Genomic DNA, 16,174 nt, shown 5'->3' with positions numbered 1-16,174 from the left:
TTCTTTCAATCCTTTAATAGTTTTTGTTAATGTTAATAATAATATAATATAATATATAAGATACAGTGGCCAAGCAAACAATGCCTTATCGGGACAATAGCTATTTGTTTATATATTTTAAAAATATTTTTAAAAAAGTATTAATTTTTTTATATATCAATTTTTTTTTAATATTATTTCAATATATTTTAAAAAATAACTATTATTATAACACTAAATAATCTTCTAGCATAGTTATTAAACCTGAATCGATTTGGTGGTTGAACTTATCTGGATAAGGTAAAAGACCGAGATGAGCGAAAACTCGGTTGACAAAACTTGATTGAAATCTATTTTTTTAAAATATATTTTTTTTTCTCAGAGATTCTTTTTTTATATATATTTTAGTTGGTTATTAATCATTTTCAAAGTTTACTAAATAAAATACTAAAAGAATATTTTATTTTTTTAATGTGAGATTTGAAACCTTCTAGTATATATATATTTTTATATTTATAAGAAAAAAATTATTTTTTTTTAATATAAGATTTGAAATATATACATTCATAAAAAAAAAATTATATTTTTTCAACGTAAAATAAAAAAATCTTTTGGTTTAAAAACTTTAACTTAAAAAGATAACATAATAAGATATTATCTTTTCAATGTAAAATAAAAAACCTTTTAAAATAATTTATAAAATTTATTATTTATAATATGTATAGCTTATATGCACGCAGGATATATTTTAATTTTTTTAATATAAAATATTAAAATTTTTAATTTTTTTTATATTAACCGGATCGTGTATCTTAAAACCCACATTGGTACAACCCCGGATCGGGTTTATTAACTGATGTCTCCATGTACATTCACGCATCCACGTTCCTTGAGCAACTCACTTGGCTATATAAATACAATCAAAACCCCCAATTTCAAGCCCTAGATTTCTCAATCCTCTTATACTCTTCGTTCTCACTTCCCGTTTCGCAGCCAAATCATCAAAAATCAAAACCTAAAACTGAATCAAAATTCCAAAAAAATACACCATGACTGATTATGAAGCAGAAAGATACGAAGGTAACGGCGGTGCCGACTTCGAAAACCAGAGCTACGGTGCCGGCGGCGCTGATTCCTCTCCTCCGCCTCGCGGCGCTGATGATCAAAGCGATTCTAAGTCTGAGGTATAAACAGATGTAAATCATTTTGCTTAGACAGAAAAGCTGTTAAGATTGCGATTTTTCTTTTGGTTTTTTGGTAGTTTAGTTAGGGTTTCCGTTTGTTTCTATTTGAGAATATGAGCTATGTGGTGTTATTGTTTTAGCTTTAGTTATTCATAGAAAGCTTGTAGTTACTGCATTTGCTGATTTAGGGTTTTAACTGGAAGAAACACGGAGCAACGTAAATAACATGAATTGGTTCCTGTTGGCCTTTTTTTCATGCCCTACGATTATTTTTTCGAATTAACAGTGTATCTTTGTCCTATGCTAGCTATGGATTTGGTGTTTGTAAATGCTGGTTACACTTGTGGATATTGCTTTTGTTATGTTCTAATTTTGTTAAGTCTGTTGATATCTGATGCTATGTCAAGTTTTTGTTTAGACACGTGAAACATTGTGCAGTTATTGGATTTACAGATGTTTAGTATTTGTTAGTTTTGTATTTTGGTTCTTGATGTAGACAGCCTGTTTGTTGTAAAGGATTTTGTGTGTTTTTGTTTTTTGTTGGTACTGTGTACCACGTATCCTTTTTATTGGGATCTTACTAGCACAATGCATGAATTTCAGCGTGGGTCTCGTGACTATGAGAGGGAGTCTTCAAAAAGTAGGGAAAAAGAGAGAAGCAGAGACAGGGACAGAGGTAGAGATAGGGAAAGAGATCGAGACAAGGATAGGGAGAAAAGCAAGGACAGGGATAGAGATAGGGACCGAGACAAGGATCGTGACCGTCATCGTGATCGTGATCGCCATAGAGATCACACTGAAAGGAGGGATCGAGGTCGAGATAGGGATGATGATGATTATCATCGAAGCCGAGACTATGACAGGTAATAAAATCTGATTATTTTTTGAATGCTGAGTTTTAAGTATTGTCTTCTATATACTATTCTGTTCTTTATTATGCTAAGTGCTGGATAACTGATTTATTGGTTCTATTAGCAGGCGGAGAGACTATGATAGAGAGAAAGAAGACAGGCATAGACGTCGGTCACGATCTCGTTCAAAGGGTAGATCTGAGCACAGATCAAGGTCGCGCTCTAAGAGGTATATTGGGGTACACCAAATGTCTATCCATATTTACAACTTTATTCAATTTTGATCTTCTGTTTTCTAATTTATGCATGCATGTTTGGCATACAATAACTATCTACTTAAAGCAAAAGGATCAGTGGTTTTGATATGGCTCCTCCTGCTTCTGCAATGTTGCCTAGTGCTGCTGCTGCTGCTGTTGCTGCCGCAGGTACATGCACCCTCTTATACAACTTAAAATGTCATATTCTCTTAACTGCTATCTTTGTTTTTGTTTGACATAGTGTGGAAAATCCGTATCAAATTACATGGTATCATTTGGTAAGCAGTATTTTGTTCTCTAACTTTGTATATCTAGCTTCTTAAAGCTGTGGTCTCTGAATGGGTTGTACTACGTTATTATTATTGCTTATTTGGTGAAATAATTCTGGAACTGAGAGAGTTTTTGGTTTTTCTTGTGTTTGGTGTTTGTTTGTTTGTTTTGTGTCTGTCTTTTGTTGTAAGAAGGCAATGTTGGGCTACTTGTCCCACTGTGCTGACAATGGGCGTGAGTCAGACTTCTGTAGCTTTTATGTACAAGAAGGAGACAATGCACCGGTTTGATGGTTCTCTTTCGTCTTCAACTGGCAACTATTGCCTGTTTTGGTAGTCTTGCAAATATATCCTCCAGAACTTGAATATGATTTATACTTTCATTTCTTTTGATAAATTTATTGCCAAAGGTTAGGACTTAGTGGTTCTATTTGAGAATGATGCAGGACTTGATTTTGGTACCCCAACTACATTAGAGTAAGGATTGATTCATGATTGTGTACTAATTTCTTTTTAATTACCTTTGCAGGTCAGATTACTGGGACAACTCCTCCCATTCCTGGAATGTTTCCCAACATGTTTCCATTAGGGACTGGTCAGGTGTGTATCACTCTCATGTGTTACTTGTATTCATTTCCATATTCTCATTTGCATTGATTGCATTTCATTTGTTCATTTGCAGCAGTTTGGTGCTCTCCCTGTTATGCCAGTTCAGGCAATGACTCAACAGGTTGGCAGGAATGAAAGATGTGATTTTTTCTTGTCTTGTTTTTTCATTAATTTTTGGAGTAATTATATGATTTATTTTGTGATTTCAGGCTACCAGGCATGCACGGAGGGTCTATGTTGGCGGGCTTCCACCTATAGCTAATGAACAGGTTTTGTTTTGCTTCCATTTTTCCCCTCATCTTTATATAACCTTGTTTGGATACTAATCCCTTAAGCTGTACTGCAGTCTGTGGCTACCTTTTTTAGCCAGGTTATGGCTGCCATTGGAGGGAACACTGCAGGCCCAGGTATGCCATATTCTTTTTAATTTTGTTTTGCAGATACACATAATTAGACTACCTGCATCCTTTCCAGAGTCACTAAATTTTTATCTGGTTTGTTTTGCTAAGGGGATGCTGTTGTTAATGTTTATATAAATCATGAAAAGAAGTTTGCATTTGTGGAGATGAGATCTGTTGAGGAGGCCAGCAATGCAATGGCTTTGGATGGGATTATTTTCGAGGTAATTGTGTTTTTCTATATCCTTTTTGTTTTGTTGTGGTCTATGATATTTGCTGTTACATGGTACTGACCTGTTTGAGCTATTTCATTGCAAAACTTTATTTTCCCAGGGAGCACCTGTTAAGGTCAGGAGACCGAGTGACTACAACCCGTCTCTGGCCGCAACACTTGGTCCGAGCCAGCCCAATCCCAATCTTAATCTGGCAGCAGTTGGCCTTACTCCTGGTTCTGCTGGTGGACTCGAGGGTCCAGACCGCATTTTTGTGGGTGGACTTCCTTATTACTTCACAGAAGCACAGATCAGGGAGTTGTTGGAGTCTTTTGGAGCCCTCCGTGGTTTTGATCTTGTAAAAGACAGAGAGACTGGGAACTCAAAAGGCTATGCGTTTTGTGTTTACCAAGATCTTTCAGTTACAGACATAGCCTGTGCTGCTCTGAATGGAATTAAAATGGGTGATAAAACTCTCACTGTTCGACGTGCCAACCAGGGCACCAACCAGCCTAAACCAGAGCAAGAGAATGTTCTCTTGCATGCTCAGCAGCAGATTGCATTGCAGGTAAATATTGTTCGATTTTTATATATAAATATGTATTCCATGCCATCATAGGTTTATTTTGTTATATAAACTTTTTTTTTTTTGCAGAGGCTTATGTTACAGCCACCACCTGTAGTCACGAAAGTTGTTTGCCTAACTCAAGTAGTTACTGTGGATGAGCTCAAAGATGATGATGAGTATGAAGACATTTTGGAAGACATTAGAATGGAAGCCGGGAAATTTGGTAAAATCTTTGAACTGGCTATTTGTTTTGTTTCTAGCCTTTGTACTGTGAATCTTCCTTCATAGTAATTGATTGTTCTTTATTCTCTGTGTGTTATATGTCTGTTTTACAGCCATTTCTAGTCCCACATTCTGCTATAAAGAATCAAGCTTAACATACACAGACAGAAGACTTCATAATCCCTTATTTATATTTACTTGAGACTGGTTTCCATTTTTCAATAAAAAATAGTTGTTTTGAAAATTTTGGATTGCATATTTTCACACGTTATATGCAGGTCAACTGGTGAATGTTGTGATCCCACGCCCAAGACCAGATGGTGAAAATGCACCAGGAGTTGGGAAGGTCAGCATATGTTCCAGTTTGTTTCATCTATGCTTCACGTCTTTTGAAAGTAGTAGTTTTTTTAGGCTATAGTTGCTGACTAGAATCTTGGGTTGTTTCCAGGTGTTCTTGGAATATGCAGACACTGAAGGTTCATCAAAAGCACGAGCAGGGATGAATGGGAGGAAATTTGGCGGAAATCACGTTGTGGCTGTCTTTTTTCCAGAGAACAAGTTCTCCCAGGGAGAATATGATGACTAATTAGTTGTGTAGAGGATGCTTCCTTCCACCACTCGGGTTTTGCATCCTGTGATACCCTGTTATTATTAGTGGTTATGTTTTTAATGATAGCTTAGAAGTCTACAACCTTTTGCCTTTGGCTGTTTGATTGAATGCCCCCTTGTTGAAGTCTGTGAACAGATGACCGTTAAACATTGAACTAGTTGAGATGAATTTCTATGATATTCGACTCCTTGCATCCTTTTTTATTTGTTTGTTTTTTTAAATCAAATAAATTTGACGACCACATTAGATTTGATTTGATTGTTACTTGAAGCAAATGTATTGGTTGATTCAATAGCTAGGTTTTTCTTTTTCTTTGTACTTGCTATTTCCATAAATGTTTAAATTTTCCATCTCATGACGAGGGTTTTCGGTCTATCGGATCTTGAGCCCGATGCGATCCGAATTTGATGTAGCTTAATGGGTTCGGTCTACAATTTCAATTATCTGTGTTCTATTATGATCTAATTCCGTTAATTTGTATATTAAATTAATTTATGGATTTTGATCTAGCCCGATAAAGTCCGATAATAATTTGATTTGAAATTAATATTAATATTATTTTTTTAAAATAAAATGTTCTTTTAAAAAAAAGAAATTTGAAATATGAAAAATAAGAAATAAATATGGCATTAGGTTTAGGTTTAGGATTTGTTTTCTTAAAATGTTGAATGCCGTTATGTACTTTTGTTCCTTTATTCTTTACATTTACCACTATTCTCTTAAACAATAACAATAAATTTTTATTCAAGCCTCAAATTAATTTTGTGAAAAATCCTAATCATATGAAAACAGATAATAATTAATGAGTCATTGCAAGTGTTACACTTGTGTTTCTAATTTATTACGTCTTGATGCAGTCTATTTTTTTTTTTTTATCCATTTCAGGCTTGTTCTTTATAAAATATTAGGATTTTCTTTTATGCCAATCAAATTGTGATGTAACATTATTAAATAAATATTCACCATATATAACATTATTAAATTAACATATATTTACATAAATATATGATATATTTATTTTCCAATACTTCAATCTGTTTCGACTTATTTCTAAGATTTTAAATAATATAAAACATGAATTCTTATTTTGTTTTTCTTAAATGTTATCAAACATTTCAGAGGTACAGCCATGTACGGTATTTCCTCCAGCAAACAGATAATTGGGAAGGATAATGCAATTTTTTAATTTTTTTAAGCAAAAAGAAATGAAAGTTCCGTTTAAACCATTTCTCCGTTTAGTCCGTCACTTCAACCTCCCCTAAACCCTAAAAACCACCTATACACATTCCTCTCGCACGCACTGCCCCTTCATTTCCTGTCCTTCAACTTACAAAATGCCCTCCACCCTGCGCCACCTCCGCCACCTCTCCACCACCACCCAGAAAATCTCCATCTCCAAAGCCAAATCAAGACTCCGCACTGAACATGACCCAGACAAAGCACTAGCCATCTTCTCCTCCGCTTCCAGTAATGACTCCTCCCCCCCTGTCGTCTCTCGCTATGCTCAAGACCTCACCGTCCGCCGCCTCGCCAAATCCCACCGTTTCGCTGACATCGAGTCCTTGATGGAATCCCACAAATCCGACCCCAAAATCAAGCAAGAACCCTTTCTTTCTTCACTAATCAGATCTTACGGTGTTGCCGGGATGTTTGACCAGGCACTAAAAACTTATCAAGAAATGGATCAATTGGGTACCCCTCGATCTTGTATTTCTTTTAATGCTTTGTTATCTGCTTGCATTCAATCCAAACTTTATAAGAAAGTTCCTGTGCTGTTTAATGAAATTAGTGAGAAATATAGGGTTTTGCCTGATAAGGTTTCGTATGGGATGTTAGTCAAGGCTTATTGCGAGGATGGGAAACCGGAGAAGGCGATTGAGGTACTGGGGGAAATGGAAAAGAAAGGAGTGGAAGTTACGGCGATTGTTTGTACACCAGTTTTGAATTGTTTGTATTCAAAGGGAAAGAAAGATGAGGCGGAGAGGTTTTTGGATGGGATGGTGGAAAGAGGGTGTGAGTTGGATGCTGTGGTGTACAATGTGAAGATTAGCAATGCTGTGAATCAGGGGCCGGAGAGAGTGAAGGAGTTGATTGAGGAGATGGAGAATTACGGGTTGAAACCGGATACAATTAGTTATAATTATTTGATGACTAGTTATTGTACGAGTGGGATGATGGAGGAAGCGAAGAAGGTTTATGAGGAGTTTAGGGTACATGGGTGTAAAGCGAATGCGGCAACATTTAGAACTCTGGTTTTTAACTTGTGTAAGAGTGGCGAATACGAGAAAGGTTATGAGATATTTAAGGATAGTGTGAAGGTGCATAGAATTCCTGATTTTAATACATTGAAATATTTGGTGAAGGGGTTAGTGGAGAAGAAGAAGATCAAGGAAGCAAAAGGATTGATTCGTACAATGAAGAAAAAGTTCCCTCCTAATTTATTGAATGCGTGGAAGAAAGTTGAGGAAAATCTTGGTTTGCATTCTACTGAGGAGGACAAGGAGGTTAAAGAGGCTACAGCTTAAGGATTAATCGGAGGCATGTTCTGTGTTGTTTTGGGTGATAAATTCAGCTACAAGCGAATCAAATTTCTCACATTGCAACAGCTTGTAACTTTTCTTGCTTGATTCCCTTTCCATTCCTTACAATACAATTAGCCAGGGAAACTGCTTTGGCAGTTGCAATAAAATTTTGAGCTCCATTATTGTTTCATAAAAGGTTCGACTTAGCTCATGAGCTACATTTCCTCTTGGATGCCATGTAATTTGTAGAATGCTAGTCCATGTTTTAACGTTTGCTTTCAGTTTTCTTCAACGAGGTTAAAGCTTTGCTTTTTCCACGGCAATAAAACTTATTGATGCTTAATCCATCATGTTTATTGTTTAGTAGTTGCAATTTTCTGCCTGTAAGTTTTTCCACCATCCATATAGTGCACGAGGTCCTTGAATTTGTTGGCTAGCCTAAGCATGTTGTGATCGCAAGTCTCAAACATTCTTAAAATATCAAAGATTCTTGAAATGAAACATTTACTTCAAGGTAGTGTAATTACCTTTTGTACATCCCAGGTATTTTTCGTATCGATTGTATTATCATAGAATTTTGTCTCAATTGGATTCTTCTATTAATTACAGTTAACAAGATCGTGTATTTGCGTGTTTTTCATGTGATCTCCACTATAGATAATTGAAAGGAGATCTTTCTTAAATTCTTTTGCAAGGTAGATTACGTTAATTCACATACACTAGCTATGTAACATGTGCTTAAAAAAATTTTTTTATAAAAAAAATTGGGTATGAACGCTATTTCTTATGTTTTTTTATATAAGAATATTAAAGTATAAATTAAAAAGTTTATACAAATATTTAATTAAATAAATTGATAAACATTTATATATGAATGAAAAAAAAAAGTTAACAATAACAAAAATAATGAAAAAAACTGAGAGATAAATGCAAATCAAAATATTCAATCACATAAAAATAAAATATTTACCCTATTATATTTACTGAATTTATTTATTTAAATCAATAAAAGATAAATTCACAAAAAAAAAAAAACTTGTGACCTAAAAGATAAACACAAATAAAACTGATATAATAAACTCGCACCCTAAAAAAATATATCATGCAAAGTTGAACATATAAAAGATATTATTTAAAAATGATTTTTTTTTATTTTTAAAAATAAAATAGATGATTTAGAATAATATCTTGAAAAATCAAACACAAACAAAATAATTTTTTTTTTAAAAAAATTATATTAAAAAAAGGTATGCAAAACTCCTGACTTAGGTTATAAGATCGAGATAAACTCATAATTTTTTTTTTTTGAAGATAATCACAAAACCAGTATTTAAAAAAAAAATACAAAATGGTAAGATATAAAAGGATCTAAAAAAATAAGGGTGGAAATAAAAAAAAAAGTTATTTAAAGGGCAAACAAAAAATTTTAGTTGGACGGTTAAATTGAATGAAAACATAGCTCTAACGAAAATAAAAACAAACCAAAAGAATTAGAGTCAAATTGAAAAAACAAAAAACAAAAAAACTTTGATTAAATTATGAAATTAAAAGCTAAAAAAACTTTAACAAAAGGGTCATGGAAAAAAAAAAAAAATAAATAAAGATAAAAAAATACACATGAGAACTTATAATTAAAGGACTACAATAGAAAAAAATCTTTTAAAAAAATAAGAAAAAAATTAAAAAAATCAAAAGAATAAGAATTGAAATTAAAAAACCAACAACAAAGTAAAAAATCATGCACTTTATCTAGTAGGAGAAATAAAAAATAAGAAAAAAAAAAGAAATGATCATTAACAATAATTCAACCACCATACATCGTCACGCATCCCACCATGTTAAAGAGGATATGGTAATGCGTCCAAAAAGATAGTGGAAGGTCAGGTTTGGTCATCAAGTGGCGTTGAACGTGTTGCCTAAATGGTGTGGATGCTACCCATTTAGTGCATGTGCCAGTCGTTTTTTTATTAAAAAGTAAAGAAATTAAAGTGAAAATATCAAAACACACCTAATGACCCCAGTAATTACCCAAAAAAACTATGTGAAAGTACAAAATACCCTTGAATGCAAATCTTTTTTTTTTTTAAGGTCAAATACATATTTGAATAGTACATGAAGAATAGAGAAACTAGAAAAACTCTTGTCTAACAGCCTAATTTTTTTTTTTTTGATTATTAGGGTAAATAAGTATTTTTAGTGTTTAAAAATTTTTGAAGAGCAAAAAAAGTCATTGGTCAACAACTCTAAATTTTATTGATTTTGAAGGTAAAAATATATTTTTATTGTGCAAAAAATTAAAAAAAAAGTTAAATATTCCCAAACAATCTTTTAATAACCAATTGAATAGTGAAAAAGACCAAAATACACCCACAATCAATGCCATTATTTTTTTCATTGAAGAGCAAAATAATGATTTTATTGTAATAATTCATAGTAATTTGTGTCTGTTGTTATAATACAACAACCATGCATTGTATATTTTATTATATACACTAAAATATAAATTTTTACTTTCAATTGTATCAATTAATAAAATATACCATCATGAAAAAATAATTGTCTTTAAGCTATGTAGGAAAAAGGAAAATAATATCGTGCTAACTCTAATGATGCTATGTGTATGTAAAATAAAGTTTAATTTATTTTTATATAATTGAATAAGTTTCTAATATATTTTTATAGTTTTAATATATATATATATATATATATATATATATATATATATCCTTCTATTATATTTAATTATCCAATATATTTTATATTTTTCATTTTCATTTTTTTAAAAGGTTATATGAGAATATAATAATTAAATTTCAAATTTTTTTTTCAAAATATCTTTAAAAATAAAAAAAATCATAGAATTACTTGACCATTGAAATTTTTTTTAAAATTAATATTTTAATTTATTTTTCAAAAAATAAATATTATATTCTTACATAAATAAATGGTATTCTTAGAATGAAAAACATAATTATATATGAGTTTGCATAGAATAATATGGTAGAAGTAGGGGTGTAAGAAAATTACAAAATATCATATTCTTGTTAATATAGTTCCTTGTTACACTACGTGTAAGATCAAAGGTTTTTTATTTTTTTAAATAAACAAAAAAATATTCATGTTATAGAGAACTATTTTTAATCGATATTTTTTTATTAAATCCAACCTAGTGAGCCAACTTTGAAATTTTTTATCTGAACTATTTGTCTAACTCAAGTTTTAAATTAAACCATTTAGAAGTTATATTGGCTTGACTTAATTGACTTGGCCGATTTTGAGACAACATGCTCAGCTGACAAAAAGTTTTAGGATGAAATTGTGGAAAAAAAAGATTAATTGATAGAAAAAGCCCTCTCAACCCACCCCTTTGCTTAACTAGATTTAAAATTAAATAATGTGGAAGTTTTTTTGATGTGATCTAGTTGACGTGGTTGGTCAAAAAACAACCCGGACAACTATTAAAAATATTAAAGGAAGAAATTGAAAACAAAAGGAGGAATGAAAAAAAATGAGGGGTTGAACTGAAAAAAAAGAGAAATTTCACTTTTCATATAAACATACAATAGATATAACTAGCTATTTAAAAAAAATCAGATGACGTGTTATCTAATTTGCCCAAATTCCGACTATTATGATGGCTGGAATATTAAAGATTTAATTTTTTTTTTTTTATCCAAAATCTTGTTTTTCAATCCATATTTTGTTCCAAAACACCTATCAAACATCCTTAGAAATTATGATAAATCTATCTATTACCTCAAAAAACCAAAAAAATCATCTTAAAAGCTGAAAATCAATCTAGAACTAAAAATCTTCACATCAGTTTTTTCACGAATTTAAAAAATATCTAATATGAACTCTTCTAATTAAATGAAACAATTTGAAACAAATATTATATATTTTTAGTTGCTTAAATTGGTGTCAATAATATGTTTTTTTTCTTTACCGGCGGAATTCGTAACCTCTCTTTTCTTTTTAATTAAAAAATAAGTTAATAATAATAATATATAAAAATCATAAACAAATAATCAATTTGGGCCTCAACTCTTGTCTTAAAAAGAGTTGGGTCTCCACTATCCAATTGTAAAATTTAATTAAAGCCCAATTGTTAGTTCACCTGTCCTGGTTCAAATTTCCAGATTCATAAACAGAAAGGGGGGTTAGGGTTTTAGAGAGGAAAACTAAAGTATGACGACTCGAATAGCACCGGGTGTTGGAGCTAACTTACTTGGCCAACACTCAGCCGAGAGAAATCAAGATGCCACTGCTTATGTTGGCAATCTCGATCCTCAAGTTTCAGAGGAATTACTTTGGGAATTATTTGTTCAAGCCGGTCCTGTTGGTAAGTGATAACCTGTTTTAATCTTACTTTACGAAATTAGAGTTTAATTTCTAACATTTTCCTCTTTTTTTTTTCAGTTAATGTTTATGTTCCTAAGGATAGAGTAACAAATCTTCACCAAGGATATGGATTCGTAGAGTTTCGGAGTGAAGAAGATGCTGATTATGTAAATGGGCTTTGAATTTCATTTACAGTTACTCGTTTTTTTACTAGAAAATTATTGGGATTTATTTTTTAGGTTTTGAGATTTGACTATGCAGGCAATTAAGGTTTTGAATATGATTAAGCTTTATGGTAAGCCAATTCGTGTAAATAAGGTAAGGGAGTTTATTGTTTTCATGTGTTGTTTTGTTAATAAACATGTTTTTATGTAGTTTTAAGATGATTTATTGCATATGTGGTTCTAGGCGTCACAAGATAAAAAGAGCCTGGATGTGGGAGCGAATCTCTTTATTGGAAATCTTGACCCTGTGAGTTGTCTAATTCTTTCAAAGTATACTTATGTGAATATGAAGTATTTTGCTTCTTTTGATTTTGCTGCTAAAATCCTTTTTTTTTTTTTGCAGGATGTTGATGAGAAACTTCTGCATGATACTTTCAGTGCATTTGGAGTAATTGTTACAAATCCTAAGGTAATTATTAGTTATGTTTGCTTCTTTAGTTTTGCCATCCACGAGTCTTGAAAGTTGAAAACGAGGAGAGAATAAACACAAATCAAATTGTGATTTAGCAGCTTGTAGGAGTTAAGCACATTGTTATTTCATCCATGCTTTTATTTTTTTGAAGTTGATTGCTCACATCTATGTTTTTTCATGAAGTTTGTAGTGGTCAAATAGTCAATGTTGTTGAACTTGTATGTGAATATTTAAGTCTAGAATTTGCTAATGAGATGCAAATACAGAGGAGTTTAGGATGCTATCAAAGAACAGAAAACCCCAACAAAATAGATGGTATCGTTTTCTTTAAATCAAACCTAATTCTATTCTTTCAATAAATAAGATTTTGCATGGAGGATGCAGAGCGAAGCCCAACACTCTGCAAAACTTGTCCAGAAACTTTCTATTCTAATTCTAATACTATAATAGGACTCTTAGTTTATTGTGGCTTCTTTTGTGCCATTGAAACTTGTATATAATTTAGTAGTGTAATTGGATCTTGTTAGGCCAGCCCTAAAGAATAGAATGGTCCTGAGCTTTAAGGAGGAGCTTTTGACCATCAGTAGAGCTTGGTTGATGTTGCTGATCAATGTAGTCATTGCATGTTACCCACCCTGGTGTTTGCTAGGCTTACTGATTACAGACTGTTACCTGAGCAGTTATTGTAATTAGCCAAATGAAAGTCAATGTTATTATGATGCATTGGAATTATCTTACGTTAGATAAATAAGGAGCAGCAATCAGTCTGATTTGTATCAAGCAAGAGAAGAAATCTGGGAACAAAAATTGTTGTAACAGGCTGACTATTCCATGTTATACAAATGCATGCAGAGGAACAAGACAAGTATGAGAATGAGCCTTATGATTCTTAAAATTGCACAATATGCATCTCAGTATATTTTAGGCATAAATTTTTTGCCTGTTAATCATAGGAAGAGTAGATCTTTTTTACAAGTGTTTTTTATATATCATTTTTCACAACTGGATTGCATGTGGTAGAATGTGCCATTGCATTTTAATGGAATCTAGGACAACTTACCTATTTTAATTTTTTAGGCACGAACCTTTGCCTGTCAATCCTGGAAAGTGTTGAACTATTTTAAATTTGTCTTTATATATAATTTTTCACAACTGGGATGCACATATTAGAATGCATGTGGTTTAATGGAAATCTGGGAAGCAGTATTAATTTACCAGGAATATTCAGAGTAAATCCATGGTTGGAGATCATTTTTCTGCATACTGATCTTACAAGCAGCAAAAGTCACATGTTCTAACATTTTAGTGCATTGATCTCTTTTCTGGATTTGACTCGGAACATCTAGCATTCTTTTCTAGATGTTTCTCAGTCATCATTGAGATGCCGAAAATTTTTATTTTCTAATTATTAGCTATTTGTGAACTGTTATACGTTTTTTACTATTGTATACTGATGTTTGGAATTCGTATTTTCAGATAATGAGAGATCCAGAGACTGGAAATTCCCGAGGTTTTGGTTTCATCAGTTATGATTCATTTGAAGCATCTGATGCAGCTATTGAGGTAACTCCACGCATTTATGTTTTACAAACGTTTGAGAAACAATCATTTTCAGTAGTTAGAGATTTGCACAAATTGTTGGTTGTGTTTTAGGTCATTTTGGACTCTTGCAAGTAATTTTGCTTTTTAGCCAAAGGATGCAAAATTGGAGACAATTGTATTAAATGTTACTTTGTTTGGTAATTGCTGGATGAGGAGGCAACGCAGTTTGAAATAATACTCTGCTTATATTGATTAAACAGAGCTGACTGGTTAATAGTATTTTGGACTTTAACAGGCAATGAATGGTCAGTATCTTTGCAACCGTCAGATAACAGTCTCATATGCATACAAGAAAGACACTAAAGGGGAGCGCCATGGTACTCCAGCAGGTGAGGCCTTTTGTCATTGAAATGTTGCTTTAAATATTCTTTACAGTTTCTTCTGTTGCCTCATTTTATGAGAGCTTATGAGGGTCCTCTTGAAATTAACTAGATGAGTGCTAGTCCTTTTATTTTAAAATGAAATAGGAAAGTTTCCATTAATGGTGTCTCGAACAGAGAAGCTTATGGTTGAGTCTTTCTATTATTAATAGAGGTGATTTAATTGTTACTGTTATTGATCCAGAGAGAGTTTTGGCTGCAAGCAATCCAACTACCCAAAAGAGCAGGCCCCACACTCTGTTTGCCAGTGGACCTCCAACACTTGCCTCTCAGGCCAATGGTGCTATGGTCGCACCTGTGCCTCCACGTCCCTTTGCAAATGGTGTTGTAGCTCCAGGACCAATTCCAGCACTGCGCCCTCCGCCCCCACCAAATGCAGCATTTGCACCGATGCAGGTTGGTGGTCAATCAGCTTGGCATGGCCAGCCACCTCAACAAGGTCAGCCAATGCCACCTCCGGTCATGCCTGCGCCGCCTGTTCAATTCAGGCCACCCCCTCCAAACATGCCACAACCTCCTATGCAAGGAGGTCCCATGTTCCCAAGGCCTCCCCCACAGCCCATGGCCATGGGAGCCCAACAACAAGTTTGGCGACAGCCGCCACCACCACCTCAGCAATTTGCTGGGAGGCCCCATATGCCACAAATGTTGATGCAACCACCGCCACCACCCAATGCGCTACCACCACCACCACCACCCCCACCCTCAAGTTGAGACTAGAGTAGAGCAGTTGCGACTAGTCATAACATCAGCTACTATGTTGAGTGTTGCTTGTATCATTTTGTTTCTGATTGCAGTACATTTTCCTAATTAGTACCATAGAGTTGGTAATATAAACTGCCCTTTACAATGTTATAGCCTTCATTTTTGCTTATGTACTGCACATTTCCTCTTGCATTCATTTCAAGTAATCGAATCTCAGCTTGTAAAGTTTCTGGTTAGGTAACAGGTTCAGCTGGCCACAAATCTCTGTAAAATAAGGTCATAGAGATCATAACTGTCTGGAAGTGAGGTAATTTAACTAAAGAGATGGTCATGATTGTTAATGAATTAATTATAGTTGTAAAAATAATTTTTAATTAAAAATATATTAAAATGATATTTTTAAATATATTTTATTAAATTTTAAATATTAATATTATTTAAATAGTTTTTAAATAAAAAATAATTAAAAAAACACTTTGAAATTATTTGAGACGAGTTGGCATTACTTGCAAGTATTTGCATCATTGCTTATCTCACAAGGAATGAAATCTGGATCGAAGCCCTTTGCTCATCTTCTACTATTGCTGACGTGATCTCATTAGCGAAACCCATTCCTTTCGTTTTCGTTCTATTTCCTTGCTTTATCTGCACCCATACCTGCCAGTTAGCTTACTAGTTAGGAATCAATCGCCTTGCTTAAAATTTCAAATAAAATAGAAGACCTAATGCCTAATCTTCTGAATCTTAACACATGCAACTGGAACTAGAAAACAAACGAAAAGGTACGAAAAAGAAGATGCATTTGCTTTTCTACATGAAGATTGACGCA

At 33.1% G+C, this 16,174-nt stretch overlaps 3 protein-coding genes across 15 annotated transcripts; all 3 read left to right on the top strand.

Moving 5' to 3' along the window:
- Window positions 1–847: 847 nt before the first annotated feature.
- LOC118063270 (splicing factor U2af large subunit B) lies at window positions 848–5,352 on the top strand. 13 transcript variants are annotated; one of them, XR_004689888.2, is made up of 14 exons: window positions 848–1,163; window positions 1,767–2,026; window positions 2,139–2,243; window positions 2,357–2,439; window positions 2,513–2,549; window positions 3,070–3,140; window positions 3,223–3,270; window positions 3,359–3,418; window positions 3,496–3,556; window positions 3,659–3,771; window positions 3,881–4,327; window positions 4,415–4,550; window positions 4,663–4,895; window positions 4,998–5,133. XR_004689888.2 is itself a non-coding variant. In XM_035077270.2 (14 exons), exons 1-14 carry the CDS (start codon window positions 1,039–1,041, stop codon window positions 5,133–5,135), a joined length of 1,749 nt encoding a protein of 582 aa, XP_034933161.1. In that variant the 5' UTR covers window positions 850–1,038; the 3' UTR covers window positions 5,136–5,352. The 13 variants fall into 13 exon arrangements, 11 of the variants coding, with proteins under 11 accessions (XP_034933161.1, XP_034933158.1, XP_034933160.1 ...); XM_035077270.2 differs by having other exon boundaries at window positions 850–1,163; window positions 3,226–3,270; window positions 4,828–4,895; window positions 4,998–5,352; XM_035077267.2 differs by having other exon boundaries at window positions 850–1,163; window positions 4,828–4,895; window positions 4,998–5,352.
- A 1,033-nt stretch (window positions 5,353–6,385) lies between these two features.
- Window positions 6,386–8,028, top strand: LOC118063272 (small ribosomal subunit protein mL103 (rPPR7)). The gene has a single exon (XM_035077278.2). The coding sequence runs from the start codon at window positions 6,494–6,496 to the stop codon at window positions 7,682–7,684; it is 1,191 nt and encodes a 396-aa protein (XP_034933169.1). The 5' UTR covers window positions 6,386–6,493; the 3' UTR covers window positions 7,685–8,028.
- A 3,786-nt stretch (window positions 8,029–11,814) lies between these two features.
- Window positions 11,815–15,581, top strand: LOC118063273 (uncharacterized). The gene is made up of 8 exons (XM_035077280.2): window positions 11,815–12,023; window positions 12,101–12,189; window positions 12,284–12,340; window positions 12,431–12,493; window positions 12,590–12,655; window positions 14,135–14,221; window positions 14,496–14,589; window positions 14,825–15,581. Exons 1-8 carry the CDS (start codon window positions 11,870–11,872, stop codon window positions 15,352–15,354), a joined length of 1,140 nt encoding a protein of 379 aa, XP_034933171.1. The 5' UTR covers window positions 11,815–11,869; the 3' UTR covers window positions 15,355–15,581.
- The last annotated feature ends 593 nt before the right edge of the window (window positions 15,582–16,174 follow it).

The sequence above is a fragment of the Populus alba genome, chromosome 7 (assembly GCF_005239225.2).
Source record: "Populus alba chromosome 7, ASM523922v2, whole genome shotgun sequence".
Taxonomy (NCBI): Eukaryota; Viridiplantae; Streptophyta; class Magnoliopsida; order Malpighiales; family Salicaceae; genus Populus; species Populus alba.
This window is presented reverse-complemented; position numbering and strand designations above follow the sequence as displayed.

What these genes read in the sequence shown, in the direction of transcription:
- LOC118063270 (XM_035077267.2), top strand. Translation starts at nt 1,039, where the DNA reads ATGAAGCAGAAAGATACGAAGGTAACGGCGGTGCCGACTTCGAAAACC. An exon ending in TCAAGGTCGCGCTCTAAGAG is followed by an intron (nt 2,244 to 2,356) that starts GTATATTGGGGT and finishes ATCTACTTAAAG; the next exon opens with CAAAAGGATCAGTGGTTTTG. An exon ending in CACCTATAGCTAATGAACAG is followed by an intron (nt 3,419 to 3,495) that starts GTTTTGTTTTGC and finishes GCTGTACTGCAG; the next exon opens with TCTGTGGCTACCTTTTTTAG.
- LOC118063272 (XM_035077278.2), top strand. Translation starts at nt 6,494, where the DNA reads ATGCCCTCCACCCTGCGCCACCTCCGCCACCTCTCCACCACCACCCAG.
- LOC118063273 (XM_035077280.2), top strand. Translation starts at nt 11,870, where the DNA reads ATGACGACTCGAATAGCACCGGGTGTTGGAGCTAACTTACTTGGCCAA. An exon ending in TGTTCAAGCCGGTCCTGTTG is followed by an intron (nt 12,024 to 12,100) that starts GTAAGTGATAAC and finishes TTTTTTTTTCAG; the next exon opens with TTAATGTTTATGTTCCTAAG. An exon ending in TAATTGTTACAAATCCTAAG is followed by an intron (nt 12,656 to 14,134) that starts GTAATTATTAGT and finishes TCGTATTTTCAG; the next exon opens with ATAATGAGAGATCCAGAGAC.